Source organism: Chiloscyllium plagiosum, unplaced genomic scaffold, assembly GCF_037043375.1.
Source record: "Chiloscyllium plagiosum isolate Xiang-an unplaced genomic scaffold, Cpla_swu_hap1 HiC_scaffold_27, whole genome shotgun sequence".
Classification (NCBI taxonomy): Eukaryota; Metazoa; Chordata; class Chondrichthyes; order Orectolobiformes; family Hemiscylliidae; genus Chiloscyllium; species Chiloscyllium plagiosum.
The window spans coordinates 57,329,952-57,346,139 of NW_028270165.1; the positions used below are offsets into that span (position 1 = coordinate 57,329,952).

The window sequence follows — 16,188 nt, forward strand, 5'->3', positions numbered from 1 at the left end:
CCTCCCCCCCCATCCCCTCCTCCCCCCCCATCCCCTCCTCCCCCCCCATCCCCTCCTCCCCCCCCATCCCCTCCTCCCCCCCCATCCCCTCCTCCCCCCCCATCCCCTCCTCCCCCCCCATCCCCTCCTCCCCCCCCATCCCCTCCTCCCCCCCATCCCCTCCTCCCCCCCCATCCCCTCCTCCCCCCCCATCCCCTCCCCCCCCATCCCCTCCCCCCCCATCCCCTCCCCCCCCTCCCCTCCCCCCCCATCCCCTCCTCCTCCCCCCCTCCCGATCCCCTCCCCATCCCCTCCACCTCCCCCCCTCCCCATCCCCTCCACCTCCCCCCCTCCCCCCCTCCCCATCCCCCCCTCCCCCCCTCCCCATCCCCTCCTCCTCCCCCACTACCCCCTCCTCCCCCACTCCGTTCTCTTCCCCACTGGGCCCCTCCCTCTCCCCAGCAAATGAACAGGGAGAAACCTACTTGGATATAGAGTATACGTTGAAATTGCTGAATGAGGCAATACTTCCTACAGGTTAAGAAAGGGAGTGTGTGCGTTTTGACTTTGAGCTGTTTTTACATAAAAAGCTACTTCTTCTACGCCTTTTTGCTGGGGGGAATCTGAAGCTGTAACAAAGTTGGGTCACAATAAAGGGTTACCTGAACTTAGCGCCAGGCTCAGACTCTCATTGAAGGCTTTGAGCTTCAAATGGTTTTTGTTTTAAACCTGTTGATTTCTTTCAGCCTCCTGCACTAAGTTTCCAATGTCGTGTATCAGATGGAGCAGTGAATGAGTAGCTAGTATCGTTGGAAATTGCAAATATTTCAGGAGTGCAGGTACTGTTTCGTTTTATCGGCATTGTAAAGTTTACTGGCAGCACCAGGAGGTGTGGGCTGTGTTAATTAGAAATGATGTGGAGTTGCTGGTGTTGGACTGAGGTGGATAAAGTTAAAATCTGCACAACTCCAGGTTATAGTCCCAACAGATTTATTTGGAAGTGCTAGCTTTTGGAGCGCTGCTCCTTCATCGGGTAGCTGTTGAGCAGGATCATAAGACATAGAATTTATGGCCAAACATTACAGTGTCATGCAGTTGATAAGATTTCCTGAACCAGTCCAGTTGCAGTTCAGTCTTTCATCTTTTAGAATGGGTTGCAGGTTTCGGTTCATTAACATGTATATCCCAGAACTACTTTTAACTCACATTCTCCCGATGACTTAAGATTTTATAAAATTAAGTGACATGTCAGCTCAGACAATGCAAGAAAGGTGTGAGGTTCAAGTCTGTCTGTATCCCAGTCCTGAGTCACACATGTTCTGTTTCCAAAGTAGGAATTTATAAAATATTACATAGATTGACTGCCTGCAGATTGTGTTTTGCTCAAATAGCACAATGTATCTGCAAATGCAAATTCACTGCATAGGTTTGTGTGTGTGTGTGTGTGCGCGCATGAGAGAGACAGTGTGTGTCGATGCAATGGAGTATAAGCCTGTGAGAAGGTGTGTGCATGGATTTGAGTGTGGGAGGTGTATGTGTGTGAGAGAGGGTCTGCGTGACTGGGTGTGTATGTGTGCGTGTGGGAGTGAGAGACAGTGTTAAGTGCAGTGAAGGTCCCGGTTGAGACCGTCCTCATGGGTTCCAAACTTGCCTATCGGCCTCTGCTTGGCCAGTAGAAACAATTAATCAGTTACTGGGTAGCATGGTGGCTCGGTGGTTAGCAGTGCTGCCTCGCAGCACCAGGGATCCAGGTTCGATTCCCACCTTGGGCAACTGTCTATGTGGAGTTGGCACATTCTCCCCAATGCTTGCACGGGTTTCCTCCGGGTGCTCCAGTTTCCTCCCACAATCCAAAAAGGTGTGCAGGTCAGGTGAATTGGCCATGCTAAATTCCACATAGTGTTGGGTGCATTAGTCAGGGGTAAATATAGGGAGGGGAATGGGTCTGGGTGGATTACTCTTTGGAAGGTCAGTGTGGACATTTTGGGCCAAAGGGCCAGTTTCCATACTGTAGGGAATCAAATCTAATCTACACGTACACACATTGGAGCGGGCAGGGTGAGACTTGTCTTTCACTTTGCAGAAGGTGGGAGGTTCTGGATGCTGTGATTCAGGGTAAACACACGCTGGAAGACCTTTGGCTCAGAGAGATGGAGTTGGAAGCCAGGCTGCAGACATGTCACGGGGAAAGTTAACCAGACACTTTATTCCAGAAGATGGTCATTCCCCTCTGGACAGAGCCTTCTGATTAGGTCATTGGACAGGGTCAGAAGGGTGAGAGTGTGAATCACACAGGTAAAGGGGATCTGAGATTGGGCAGCGGGGAGGAGCTAACTGGCTGAGTGGTGGGAGGGGGGGCGCTGGGGGTAAGGGGCAGAATATTGACAGGTGATTGTCGTCTTTCTCTGCAGTTAGCAGCAGGAGGCCAGATGGCATCAGTGTCTGTCTGGTACCAGGTTCAGGAACCGACGTGCTCAGGACAGGATAAGTGGGAAAGGGAGGCTGCAGTGGGTGTGGTCCACAAATCTCAGGAGGGGAGAGCTTCTGCTGAGGGCGCATGAGAAGTCAGAAGCTATGAAAACAAATCAGAACATCAAAGCTCTGGGTGGCATGGTGGCTCAGTCGTTAGTACTGCTGCCTCACAGTGCTGGGTTTGATTCCAGCCTCAGGTGACTTTGGTACATTGTCCCCCTTGTGTCTACGTGGGTTTCCTTCAGGTGCTCCAGTTTCCTCCCATAGTCCAAAGATCTGCAGTTTAGGGTTGATCAGCTGTGCTGAAGTGTCCAGGGACATGCATTTTCGGGTGCGTAGGGTATGGTAAGTGGGTTGGTCTGGTGGGATGCTGTTTGGAAGGTCAGTGTGAGGTGAATGGGCTGAATAGCCTGCAGGGATTATGTGATTCTACTGCTTTAACCATTTGTATATTGAGAAATGATTACTGTGGTCCTGGGAAAGGTGGGATTTATAATGTCACTGTCCTCTGTCCATTCTCTTTCTGTCCCCCTGTCCATTTTCTCTCTCTTGACACCCACCCTCAGCTCCTCCCCCCCCCCCCAACCATTCTCTTACCCCACCACCTATTATTTCTCATGCCTCCATCCCTCTTTGATCGCTGTATCAAGCCCTTCTAAGAAGAGAGAGACAGATGGTGATGACTCTACCTGGCAGATGGGGGTGCACAAGAAATGGCTGATCTTTAACATTGAGCACAGCTACTCAGAAACAACATTAAAGCATGTTCAATTCTATTTTTAAAAAAGCTGCAGGCATCTTACTGAAACTTGCGTTGAAAAATGTGCAGTCTGGCCACAGTTGAGGACAGGCTGTAAGGGGTGAGTTGCCCATTCTAATATTGTCAAATTGGTTCAGACTATGAAGAAATAGAGTCATGGAGCATGGAATGAAACAGTTTGGTCTGTGCCGACCAGATATCCTAAATTAATCTACTCCTATTTGCCAACACTTGGCCCAAACCCTTTAAACCTTCCTATTCATACACCCATCCAGATGCCTTTTAAAAGTTGTAATTGTTCCAGCCTCCACTCCGGCAGCTCATTCAATACATTTGCCATCCTCTGCGTGAAACAAGTTACCCCTTAGGTCCCTTTTAAACCTTTCCCCAATCACCCAAAACTAATGTCCTCTAGTTCTGGCATTTCTTGAGATAAATTAAATGTCTCACGTTTTTTCTCATCCTTTGTTCCCTCATCTTTCCCCACTCAACCTAAACCTATGCCCTCCAGTTTGTGACTCCCCTAACCGAGGGAAAAGATATACAAAAGTTGAGCAGCCAGCCAAAATGCAAAAGGAATACAATGTCGAGCCACAGGGGGGAAAAAATTGTGGTTCAACTTTTTTTTTCCTCCAATTGGCATTTAGAACATAGAACAATACAGCACAGAACAGGCCCTTCGGCCCACGATGTTGTGCCGAACATTTGTCCTAGCTTAAGCACCCATCCATGTACCTATCCAATTGCCGCTTAAAGCTCACCAAAGATTCTGACTCTGCCACTCCCACAGGCAGCGCATTCCATGCCCCCACCACTCTCTGGGTAAAGAATCCACCCCTGACATCTCCCCTATACCTTCCACCCTTCACCTTAAATTTATGTCCCCTTGTAACACTCTGTTGCACCCGGGGAAAACGTTTCTGACTATCTACTCTATCTATTCCTCTGATCATCTTATAAACCTTTATCAAGTCACCCCTCATCCTTCGCCGTTCCAACGAGAAAAGGCCTAGCACTCTCAACCTATCCTCGTACGACCTATTCTCCATTCCAGGCAACATCCTGGTAAATCTTCTCTGCACCCTCTCCAAAGCTTCCACATCTTCCCTAAAGTGAGGCGACCAGAACTGCACATAGTACTCCAAATGTGGCCTAACCAAAGTCCCGTACAGTTGCAACATCACTTCACGACTCTTGAATTCAGTCCCTCTGCTAATGAACGCTAATACACCACAGGCCTTCTTACAAGCTCTATCCACCTGAGTGGCAACTTTCAAAGATCTATGAACATAGATCCCAAGATCCCTCTGTTCCTCCACCTCCACTAAGAACCCTACCGTTAACCCTGTATTCCGCATTCTTATTTGTTTTTCCAAAATGGACAACCTCACACTTGGCAGGGTTGAACTCCATCTGCCACTCCTCAGCCCAGTTCTGCATCATATCTAAGTCTCTTTGCAGCCGACAACAGCCCTCCTCACTATCCACAACTCCACCAATCTTCGTATCATCTGCAAATTTACTGATCCACCCTTCGACTCCCTCATCCAAGTCATTAATAAAAATTACAAACAGCAGAGGACCCAGAACTGATCCCTGCGGAACTCCACTTGTAACTGGGCTCCAGGCTGAATATTTGCCATCCACCACCACTCTCTGACTTCGACCGGTTAGCCAGTTTTCTATCCAATTGGCCAAATTTCCCTCTATCCCATGCCTCCTGACTTTCCGCATAAGCCTACCATGGGGAACCTTATCAAATGCCTTACTAAAATCCATGTATACTACATCCACTGCTCTACCCTCATCCACATGCTTGGTCACCTCCTCAACGAATTCAATAAGACTTGTAAGGCAAGACCTACCCTTCACAAATCCGTGCTGGCTGTCCCTAATCAAGCAGTGTCGTTCCAGATACTCATAAATCCTATCCCTCAGTACCCTTTACATTACTTTGCCTACCACCGAAGTAAGACTAACTGGCCTGTAATTCCCGGGGTTATCCCTATTCCCTTTTTTGAACAGGGCACAACATTCGCCACTTTCCAGTCCCCTGGTACCACCCCCGTTGACAGTGAAGACGAAAAGATAATTGCCAATGGTACTGCAATTTTCTGTCTTGCTTCCCACATAATCTAGGATATATCCCGTCAGGCCCCGGGGGACTTGTCTATCCTCAAATTGTTCAAAATGTCCAACACATCTTCCTTCCTAACAAGTATCTCCTCTAGTCCGTTTCACACTCTCCTCTTCAACAATACGGTCCCTCTCGTTCGTAAATACTGAAGAAAAGTACTCATTCAAGACATCTCCTATTTCTTCCGACTCAATACACAGTCTCCCGCTACTGTCCTTGATCGGACCTACCCTCGTTCTCGTCATTCTCATGTTTCTCACATACGCATAAAATGCCTTTGGGTTATCCTTGATCCTATCCGCCAAAGATTTTTCATGCCCTCTCTTAGCTCTCCTAATCCCTTTCTTCAGGTCCCTTCTGGCTATCCTGTATTCCTCCACTGCTCTGTCTGAACCCTGTTTCCTCAATCTTATGTAAGCCTCCTTCTTCCTCTTTACAAGACATTCAACCTCCCTTGTCAACCAAGGTTCCCTCACACGACCATCTCTTTCCTGCCTGACAGGTACATACATATCAAGGACACGTCGTATCTGTTCCTTGAAAAAGTTCCACATTTCCACGACATCCTTCCCTGACAGCCTATGCTCCCAACTTATGCTCCTCAGATCCTGTCTTACAGCATTAAGATTACCCTTCCCCCAATTGTAAAACCTACCCTGTTGCACGCACCTATCTCTCTCCATAACCAAGGTGAAAGTCACAGAATTGTGGTCACCATCACCAAAATGTTCACCCACTAACAAGCCCATCACTTGTCCCGGTTCATTACCGAGTACCAAATCCAATATGGTCTCCCCTCTGGTCGGACAATCTACATACTAGTTAGAAAAGCTTCCTGGACACACTGCGTAAACACCGCCCCATCCAATCTATTTGATCTAAAGAGCTCCCAATCAATATTTGGGAAGTTGAAATCGCCCATGACTACTACCCTGTGGCTTCTGCACCTTTCCAAAATCTGTTTCCCAATCAGTTTCTCCACATCTCTGCTGCTATTGGGGGGCCTATAGTAAACACCCAACAAGGTGACTGCACCTTTCCTATTTCTGACTTCAGCCCATACTACCTCCAAAGGCAGATCCCCCTCGAACTGCCTTTCTGCAGCCGTTATACCATTTCTAATTAGCAACAACACCCCCCCCCTCCTTTTTTACCACCCTCCCTAATCTTACTGAAACATCTGCAACCAGGAACCTCCAATAACCATTCCTGTCCCTCTTCTATCCACGTTTCCGTGATGGCCACAGCATCGTAGTCCCAGGTACCGATCCACGCCTTAAGTTCACCCACCTTATTTCTGATACTCCTTGCGTTGAAGTATACGCATTTGAACCCATCTCTGTGTCCGCAAGTATTCCCTGTCTGTGCTTCCTTCTTCACAGCCTCCCTACATTCTTGGACATCCTGACAAACAGCTAGCCTACTTGCTGGACTACAAGTCCGGATCCCACCCCCCTGCCAAATTAGTTTAAACCCCCCTCCCCCCTCCCTCCCCCCTCCTCCCCCCTCCTCCCCCCCCCTCCCCCCCCCTCCCCCCCTCCTCCCCCCCTCCCCCCACCTCCCCCCCTCTCCCCCCCTCCACCCCCCCTCCACCCCCCCTCCACCCCCCCTCCCCTCCCCCTCCTCCCCCCTTCCTCCCCCCCTTCCTCCCCCCCTTCCTCCCCCCCTTCCTCCCCCCCTTCCTCCCCCCCCTTCCTCCCCCCCTTCCTCCCCCCCTTCCTCCCCCCCCTTCCTCCCCCCCCTTCCTCCCCCCCCTTCCTCCCCCCCCTTCCTCCCCCCCCTTCCTCCCCCCCCTTCCTCCCCCCCCTTCCTCCCCCCCCCTTCCTCCCCCCCCTTCCTCCCCCCCCCCTTCCTCCCCCCCCCTTCCTCCCCCCCCTTCCTCCCCCCCCTTCCTCCCCCCCCCTTCCTCCCCCCCCCTTCCTCCCCCCCCCTTCCTCCCCCCCCTTCCTCCCCCCCCTTCCTCCCCCCCCTTCCTCCCCCCCCTTCCTCCCCCCCCTTCCTCCCCCCCCTTCCTCCCCCCCCTTCCTCCCCCCCCTTCCTCCCCCCCCTTCCTCCCCCCCCTTCCTCCCCCCCCTTCCTCCCCCCCCCTTCCTTCCCCCCCCTTCCTTCCCCCCCCTTCCTTCCCCCCCCCCTCCCCTCCTCCCCCCTCCTCCCCCCCCTCCCCCCTCCTCCCCCCCTCCCTTCCCCCTCCCCCCCTCCCCCCCCTCCCCCTCCCCCCCCCCTTCCCCCTCCCTCCCCCCCTCCCTCCCCCCCCCTTCCCCCTCCCTCCCCCCCCCTCCCCCTCCCCCAGTCAATACCCGTTGTCAGACAGGTGCACTAAGCAGTCAGCAGGGCAAGAGGAATTGAGTTCAGAAGTGGGGTGGGGCATTCCTGCGGTTAGGGGGTCATTGAATATATTCAAGGCTGAGTTCATCTGATTTTTGAACAACAATGAAGTGGATGGTTATGAGGGAACAGAAAAAAATGGTTTTAAGAACAGTTACAGAATCATACAGCACAGAAACAGATACTTGATTTCATGCTGACTACATTCATAAACAAAACTAGTCCTACCTTGTTTGGCCTATATATCTCTGAACCTTTCCTATTCATAAGAGCAGAAATTAAGCCATTCAGCCCACTGGGTCTGCCCACACCATTCAATCGTGACTGATAAGTGTCTCAGCCCCATTCTCCTGTTTTCTCCCTGTAACCCTCGATCCCCTTGATACTCAAGAACTGTTTCTGTCTCAGTGTTAACTATCCTCAGTTACCTGGCCTCCACAGCCTTCTGTGGCAATGAATTCCATCAGTTCACCACTCTCTGGCTAAAGAAATTTCTCCTAATCTCGGTTCTGAAAGGTCTTCCCTTTACTCGAAGGCTGTGCCCTCGGCTGCTAGTCTCTCCTTCCAATGGAAACATCTTCCCAACATCAACTCGTCCAGGCCATTGAGTATTCTGTTTGTTTCAATTAGATTCCCCTGAGTGTGACCCTGTTAATCAGCATGAACCAGACCCTTCAGGATGAGGTACAGCAGGGATTAGGTTCAATAAAGTGAGAATGGAGGGAGTGTGTGGGATAGAGATTTTGTACTTCCAGGGAATAAGAATTACAGAGAGTTTGCTATAAATTAGAATTGATTGGATGGGGCAATGGGCAAGGGAGTGGCAGATGGAGATTAATTTAGGGAAATGTGATGTTTGCATTATGGTAAGGCAATCCAGGCAGCACAGTTAAGGGAGTGTTTCAGAACAAAGAGACCTTGGAGTGCAGGTTCATTGTTCCTTGAAAGTGCAGTCTCAGGTAGCCAGAACAGTGAAGAAGGCATTTTGTATGCTTTCCTTTATTAGTCAGAGCATTGGGTATCGGAGTTGGGAGGTCATGTTGTGGCTGTACAGGACATCGGTTAGGCCACTTTTAAAATACTGCATTCAGTTCTGATCTCCCTGCTACAGGAAACATGGTGTGAAACTTTGAAAGGGGTCAGAAAAGACTTGAAAGGCTATTGTCAGAGTTGGAGGGTTTGATCTACAGAGAGAGGCTGAATCAGTCAGGGATATTTTCCTGGAGCATCGGACGTTCAGGGGTGACCTTATAAATATTTATAAGGGCATGGATAGAGTGAATGCAAAACTAGAGAGCAAATGTTTGAGGTGAGAGGGGAATGATTTAAAAGGGACATGAAGGGCAACTTGTTTCACGCGGAAGGTGGTGTATGTATTGAATGAGCTGTCACAGGAAGGGGTGGAGCCTGATACAATTACAGCATTTAAAAGGCATCTGGATGGGTACAAGAATAGGAAGCATTTAGAGGGATATGGGCCAAGTGCTGGTAAATGGGACCTGATTAAGTTAGGATATCTGGGCGGCACATATGAGTTGGACTGAAGGGTCTGTTTCTGTGCTGTATGACTGTCTGGGTCTTTGGTGAAACCAGAAATGTCACTGTGAAGACTGGACTTTCAGAGCAGCCTTCAAAGATGTTTTGTCCTTACTGGGAGCAGAAGAAGTTTCAATGAAATCTTTCATTTATGAGACAGCACCTGAGTGAGTGAGTACATCTGAGATTTTGTGGAAAGTGGAATTTCATTGCTCTGTGGGGATGAAACCCTACCCTACCCTATTTGTGGGCGGCACGGTGGCACAGTGGTTAGCACTGCTGCCTCACAGCGCCTGAGACCCGGGCTCAATTCCCGCCTCAGGCGACTGACTGGAGTTTGCACATTCTCCCCGTGTCTGCGTGGGTTTCCTCCGGGTGCTCCGGTTTCCTCCCACAGTCCAAAGATGTGCAGGTCAGGTGAATTGGCCATGCTAAATTGCCTGTAGTGTTAGGTAAGGGGTAAATGTAGGGGTATGGGTGGGTTGCGCTTCGGCGGGTCGGTGTGGACTTGTTGGGCCGAAGGGCCTGTTTCCACACTGTGTAATGTAATGTAATCTAATCTAATCTAATCTAATCTATCCAGTCATTTCTGCTGGTAGGTGAGACCAGACCTCAAGATTAGTTGGAGTAGATTTAGGATAGAGATGAGGAGGAACTGCTTTTCCCAGAGAATCATGAATCTATGTAACTCTCTGCCCAGGGAAGCAGTACAGGCAGCTTAATTCAGGACACAGTTAGATGGGTTTTTGCATGGTAAAGGTATTAAGGGTAGTTGGGACAATGCAGGGTGGAGAAGCTGAGACAATGGAGAGATCAGTCATGATCTAAATGAATGGCGAAGCAGGCTCGACAGGACAAATGACCTACTCCTGCTTCTATTACTATGAAACTCTAACCCTGCATTTCCCATGGCTAACCCACCTAACCTGCACATCTCTGGATACCATGGACAATTTAGCATGGCCAATCCAAATCCAGGCCAGTGAGCAATACAGTGATGTGAAAAATGAACATCCGAGAACGACAGAAAGACATGGAGAGTAAATGTCCCAGTAATCGAAACTGGATTCTAAAGATCACAAAAACTGAAACTAAAAATGGTTTGTCTGAATGTGTGCTGCATTGCAGCAAAAGCGAATGAATTGACTGCACACGTTGAAGGGAACTCCTTCAATTAAAATATGGGACTCCTTACAGAGATATGGCTCCAGGATGACAAGGATTGGATCCTCAATATTGAGGAGGTGATAAAGGTAGAGGGTGCACAGGTAATCAAAGCACTGATCACAGGGTAATCTGGTGTCAGCTCAGATTTCAGGTCCTGATTTCTCACCCTTCCTGGATTTCTGCTGATGCTTTGACCCCCTTTTGTTTTTACACCTTCTGGAACAATAAGTCAATCCAGACCCACAATCTCCCAGCCTGTTAACCATCCAGACACCGAGTGTAGTCATAGCAGGGAATAAAACAAGAAATGTGAACCAAAATTAGAAATAAGTAGGTGCTTGTGCTTTATATTGTTCAATAGGGAGTAAACCAGAAATACTATTCTCCCAGGATTCCTACAGTGCCTTATTTGAGGAATTCTCTCACCCTTACATCGAGCTATTAGTACCCACTATGATTTACAACAATATTTATACCAACAGAAAAAAAAGTCTCTGTTGTCAAATTGACATAGAGATATACAGCATGGAAGCAGACTTTTTCTCCATCTCATGCACACACATGCACAAGTCCATGGGGGTGAATTTGTGTTTGCAGAATGATATTTGCATATGCATTCTATTTTCCTCAAAAAATGCACAATCTGCAGGCGGTTAATATATGTAATATTTTGTAAATTCCACATTGGAAATAGAACCAGTCTGACTCTACACTAGGATACAGACAAATTCTGACCTTACACCTTTAATGCATTGTTTGAGCAGAGGTGTCTCCTTTTGTTATAAAGCCTTAAAGTTATCCTGGAAGGTGCCTTACAGGAAGTTCTGGGATTTACATATTAATGATATCTGCAATCCATTGTAAAAGATGAAAGACTTAACGATCCAGATTTGTTCAATCTATCATTTCAATGCCAGGATACTGTAATGCTTTTCCAGAAATTCTGTGTCTTATGATCTTACACTCCACAGCCACCTGATGAAGGAGCAGCGCTCCAAATGCTAGTGCTTCCAAATAAACCCATTGGATGATAACCTGGTGTTATGATTTTTAACTTTGTCCAGGTAAGGTTTGATTGGCCAGGCCAAATTACCCATAGTGCCCAGGGATGTGCAGGTTAGGGTGGATTGGCGGTGCTAAATTACCCACAGTGCCCAGGGATGTGCAGGTTAGATATATTTGTCAATGGGTAAATGTAGAGCAATAGGAGTTGGGGAATGGGTGTGGTGCGGTTGCCATTTGGAGGTTGGTGTGGACTACTTAGAACAGTGAGGGTTCTCTGAAGAGAAGGGATTTTTGTTAACTGTTCAGGAAGGCGGGGAGGGGGGAAGCGGTGGGTGGAGTGCGGGGAGAAAGAAATTTGTTCACTTGTAGCAACTGGAGTGAACCCAGGGAGGGAGCAGACTCTGCAAACTCAGATATGTGTCTTAATTACCCGGGTAAGGAGGGTTGGAAGGATAGGGTGCTGCTGTTTCCCTAGTGCATCAGAGTGTGAGGAGTAATCTGATAGACTTTTTTAAAATCATGAGGGGCATGGATTGGGTAAATAGACGAGGTCTTTTCCTTGGGATGGGGAGTCCAGAACTCGAGGGTAATAGATTTAAGGTGAGGGCAGGGGGAGGGAGACTGCAAAGAGACCTAAGGGGCAACATTTTTACGCAGAGGATGGTGCATGTATGGAATGAGCTGCCAAAGGAAGTGGTGAAGGCTGGTACAATGACAATATTTAAAAGTCATCAGCATGAGTGTATGAAAAGGAAGGGTTCAAAGGGTTATGGACAAAGCGCTGGCAAATGGGACGAGATTAATTTTGGATATCTGGTTGGGCACAGAGGAATTTGACCGAAGTGTCTGTTTCTGTGCTGTACATCTCGATGACTCTGGCTTTCCACAAATGTTTGTCATGTCTGTATGTTCAGTTTCTCTCTGGTGGCGGTGTCAATGCCTTGATGTCTCATTTTGCTTTCCTCCCCACTTCCTGGGAATGTTAACCATTTTGTCTGGTTGTTCTTCAAGAAGCTGCATTGCAGATTTACACTGAATTGAGATTTTTTTGCTTCCCAAAATCCGACCTGCTCACTCTCAGCAATATCCCAGTGTTGTGAAAGATATTAAATTTCAGGTGGAGTTATCCAAAACTCAGAGATGTCAGTCTTGACGTCTTTGCTTTTCTGCCCCAATAAGATCCTGAATCAACACCTTCAGGAGAATGAGTTAGAGCGGAGGGCGGGAGAGAGAGTGTGTGGGATAGTGTTTTCAATTTTGTGGAATAACAACACAAACAAATTGCTTGTTCTGAATTTTTATTCTGGACTGACAGTAATGAATTTTGTAATCTCTTTTGACAGAGTATTTGAAGATCTGAATACGGAAGTTTCAAAATCAACAGATGAAGAACTTATGCCCAAAATGTCGACTCTCCTGCTCCTCAGGTGCTGCCTGACTTGCTGTGCTTTTCCAGTGCCGCACTTTTCGATACTGACTCTCCAGTGTCTGCAGTCCTCACTTTGACGTCAATGTCTGACAGTCACTCAATCCATCGGGACCACAACCATTTTTGACTGATTCTGTGAGAAGGAGCAAAACGATTTGGTTCTTGTTTCAGTCCGTTCTCGGCATCAGTGGGACTGGACAAGAGACCCTACTGTTGGAGTGCATGGAGTGTGGAGCCTGAAACAGTTATAAGGCCTGGGAAGAGGAATTCACAGAGGGGAGGAGCTCTACACGTGTTGTGTGCAGCTGAAGCTTTGGCCATGGAGAAACCAGAGGAATCCCACCCCGTGGAGAAACTGTGGAAGTGTGGTGACTGTGGGAAAGGCTTCCGTTTCCCATCTGCTCTGGCGATTCATCGTCGCAGTCACACCGGGGAGAGGCCATTCCCCGAGTGTGGGAAGGCCTTCAGCAATTCCTCCGACTTAGTGAGGCACCGGCGGGTCCACACCAGGGAGAGGCCCTTCAGCTGCCCCGAGTGTGGGAAGGCCTTCAGCAATTGCTCTGACCTGTTGAGGCACCGGCGGGTCCACACAGGGGAGCGGCCCTTCAGCTGCCCCGAGTGTGGGAAGGCCTTCAGCAATTGCTCTGACCTGTTGAGGCACCGGCGGGTCCACACAGGGGAGCGGCCCTTCAGGTGCTCCATATGCGGGAAGGGCTTTACCCAGGCCTCCACCCTGTTGGCCCACCGTCAGGTCCACACTGGGGAGAGGCTGTTCCTCTGCACCGAGTGCAGGAAGGGCTTCAGCAATTCCTTCGCCCTGCTGACCCACCAGCGGGTACACACAGGGGAGAGGCCATTCCCCTGCTATCAGTGCGGAAAGAGCTTTAGCCGCTCCTCCCACCTGTGGAGGCACCAGAGAGTTCACATGCCATCGCAGGGGGTTTAAAACAGCGACGGCTGAGTGCTTTTATTGACTGGACTATCAACCCGTTCCGGGAGCTGCCAAGGCACATGGCGGAATTGGATTTTGGTTAGAAATCGAGTTCAGAATCTAACAATGAAACAATTGTCAGGGAGGGGAGGGGGAACCCCCATCTGATTCACTCACAACCTTTTATGGGAAGGAAACTGCTGATGTGGGAACGGATTCACTCACTCGTCCCAGTGCATCCTTTACCCGGGCTGGCTTACACGTGACTCCAGACCCACAGCAGTCTGGTTGACTATTCTGCACTCCTACCCCCCCACCCCACCCCAACTCCAGCCGATGAGGGGGGAGAAACCTACTTGGAGACAAGGTATGGGTTTAAATTGATGCATGAGGCAATACTTCTAGTTTATGGCTATACCAAGGATCCAATTACAAAAGGGCAACTCTGTGCTGACAAATAGTAAAGAAAGTGGGGGTGAGGGGGCGGGGGGAGAAGTGTGTGCGCTTTGACCTTGAGCTTTTTTTTTTAAAAAAAGATACTTTTTCTACACCTTTTTGCTGGGGGGATCCGAAGCTGTAACATGGTTTGGTCGCAATAAAGGTTACCTGAACTTACTGCCGGGCTCAGACTCTCATTGAAAGCTTTGAGCTCCAAGAGATTTTTGTTTAAAAGCTGCTCATTTCTTTCAGCTTCCTGCGCTAAATTTCCAATGTCATGTATCAGATGGAGCAGTGAATGAGTAGCTAGTATCATTAGAAATTGTAAATTTTTTAGGAATGCAGGCACTGCAATGTTTTATCAGCAGTGTAAAGTTTCCTGGCGGAAGTGTTCACCAGAAACGTTGTGGAGGTGTCAGTGTTGGACTGGTGTGCACAAAGTTAAAATCTCACAACACCTGGTTATAGTCCAACAGGTTTATTTGGAAGCACTAGCTTTCAGAACACTGCTCCTTCATCAGGTAGCTGTGGAGCAGGATCAGAAGACACAGATTTTATAGCAAATGATCACAGTGTCATGCAACTGATAGGATATATTGAACAAACCTTGATTGCTGTTAAGTCTTCCATCTTTTAGAATGGTTTGCAGGTTTCTGTTCATTAATATGTTAATCCCAGAACCACTTTTAATTCATGTTCTCAAGATGACTTAAGGTTTTATAAAAATAGGTAACATCTCAGCTCAGACAATGCATGAAAGGTGAGAGGTTTGGTCTGTCTGTATCCCAAACTTGAATCAGACTGGTTCTATTTCCAAAGTATGAGTTGATAAAATATTACATGGATTGATTGCTTTCATTAACTGCCTGCCGATTTTTCCACAAAAAGCACACGTTGAATCTATCTGCAAATATAATACTGCAAACGCAAATTCATCCCATGGACATGTATGTATGTGCGTGCATGAGAGAGTAGTGTGAGTGTATGTGTGTTTTTGTATGATGGAGTATGAGCCTGTGAGAGGGTGTGTGCACTGGTGGATTTGTGTGTGTCTGAGAGAGACCATGTGTATGAGAGAGGGTCTGTGTGAGGGTGAGAGAGTGTAGGGTGGAGTGGGGTCACCCAAGGTTATCCTCATGGGTTATGAACTTGGCCATCAACCTCTGCTCAGCCACTGAAAACAGTTAAGCAGTGACATAACACACATTGGAGAGGATAGAATGGCACTTGTCTCACAGAAGGTGGGAGGCTCTGGATGCTATCATCCAGGGTAAACACACGCTGGAGGACCTTCGGCTCAGATAGATTCAGCTGGAAGCCAGGCTGCAGACACGGTGGTGGTGGTGGTGGGTGGGGGGATCTTAACCGGACACATTATTCTGGGAGACAGTCATTCCCCTCAGGACAGCTTTCTGATTGGGTCAGGGATTGTCTCCGTTCTCTGCAGTTGCCAGCTGGAGGCCAGATTACATTGGTGTCTGTCTGGTGCCAGGATTCAGGAACCGATAAGAAGAGGGAGAGAGAATGGATGGTGGTGACTCTACCTGGGAAATGGCTTATTTTTAAAATTAAGAATAGCTAAAATGATATATTCAGAAACATTATTAAAATGTTCAATTTCATAAAAAAAAGCTGCAGACATCTTTTGAAACTCACATTGAAATATGTGCAGTTAGGCCACAGGTGAGGACAGGCTGTAATGGGTGAATGGCCTATTCCTAGTCTTGTGAAATTGGCTCAGACTATGTCAAAAAAGAATCATAGAATTGTAGAGCACAGAAACAAAGCCTTTGGTTCCGACCGACCAGATATCCTAAATTAACCTAGTCTCATTTGCCAGCACTTTGCCCATATCCCTGTAAACCTTCCTATTCATGTCCCTATCCAGATACCTTATAAATGTTGTAATTGTATCACTTCCTCTGGCAGCTCATTCAATTTACGCACCACTCTCTGCGTGAAACAAGTTGCCCCATAGGACACTTTTAAGTTTCCCCCCCCCCCCCCCT

General features: G+C 48.4%; 1 protein-coding gene across 3 annotated transcripts; it reads left to right on the plus strand.

Annotated features, from left to right (window-relative positions):
- The first annotated feature begins 367 nt into the window (after positions 1-367).
- On the plus strand, positions 368-14,295 carry LOC148144229 (uncharacterized). 3 transcript variants are annotated; one of them, XR_015751424.1, is made up of 2 exons: positions 368-818; positions 3,240-3,833. XR_015751424.1 is itself a non-coding variant. In XM_087974643.1 (2 exons), exon 2 carries the CDS (start codon positions 13,130-13,132, stop codon positions 13,754-13,756), a length of 627 nt encoding a protein of 208 aa, XP_087830769.1. In that variant the 5' UTR covers positions 368-818; positions 12,725-13,129; the 3' UTR covers positions 13,757-14,295. The 3 variants fall into 3 exon arrangements, 1 of the variants encoding a protein (XP_087830769.1); XR_015751425.1 differs by having other exon boundaries at positions 3,246-3,833; XM_087974643.1 differs by lacking the exon at positions 3,240-3,833 and adding an exon at positions 12,725-14,295.
- Positions 14,296-16,188: the final 1,893 nt, after the last annotated feature.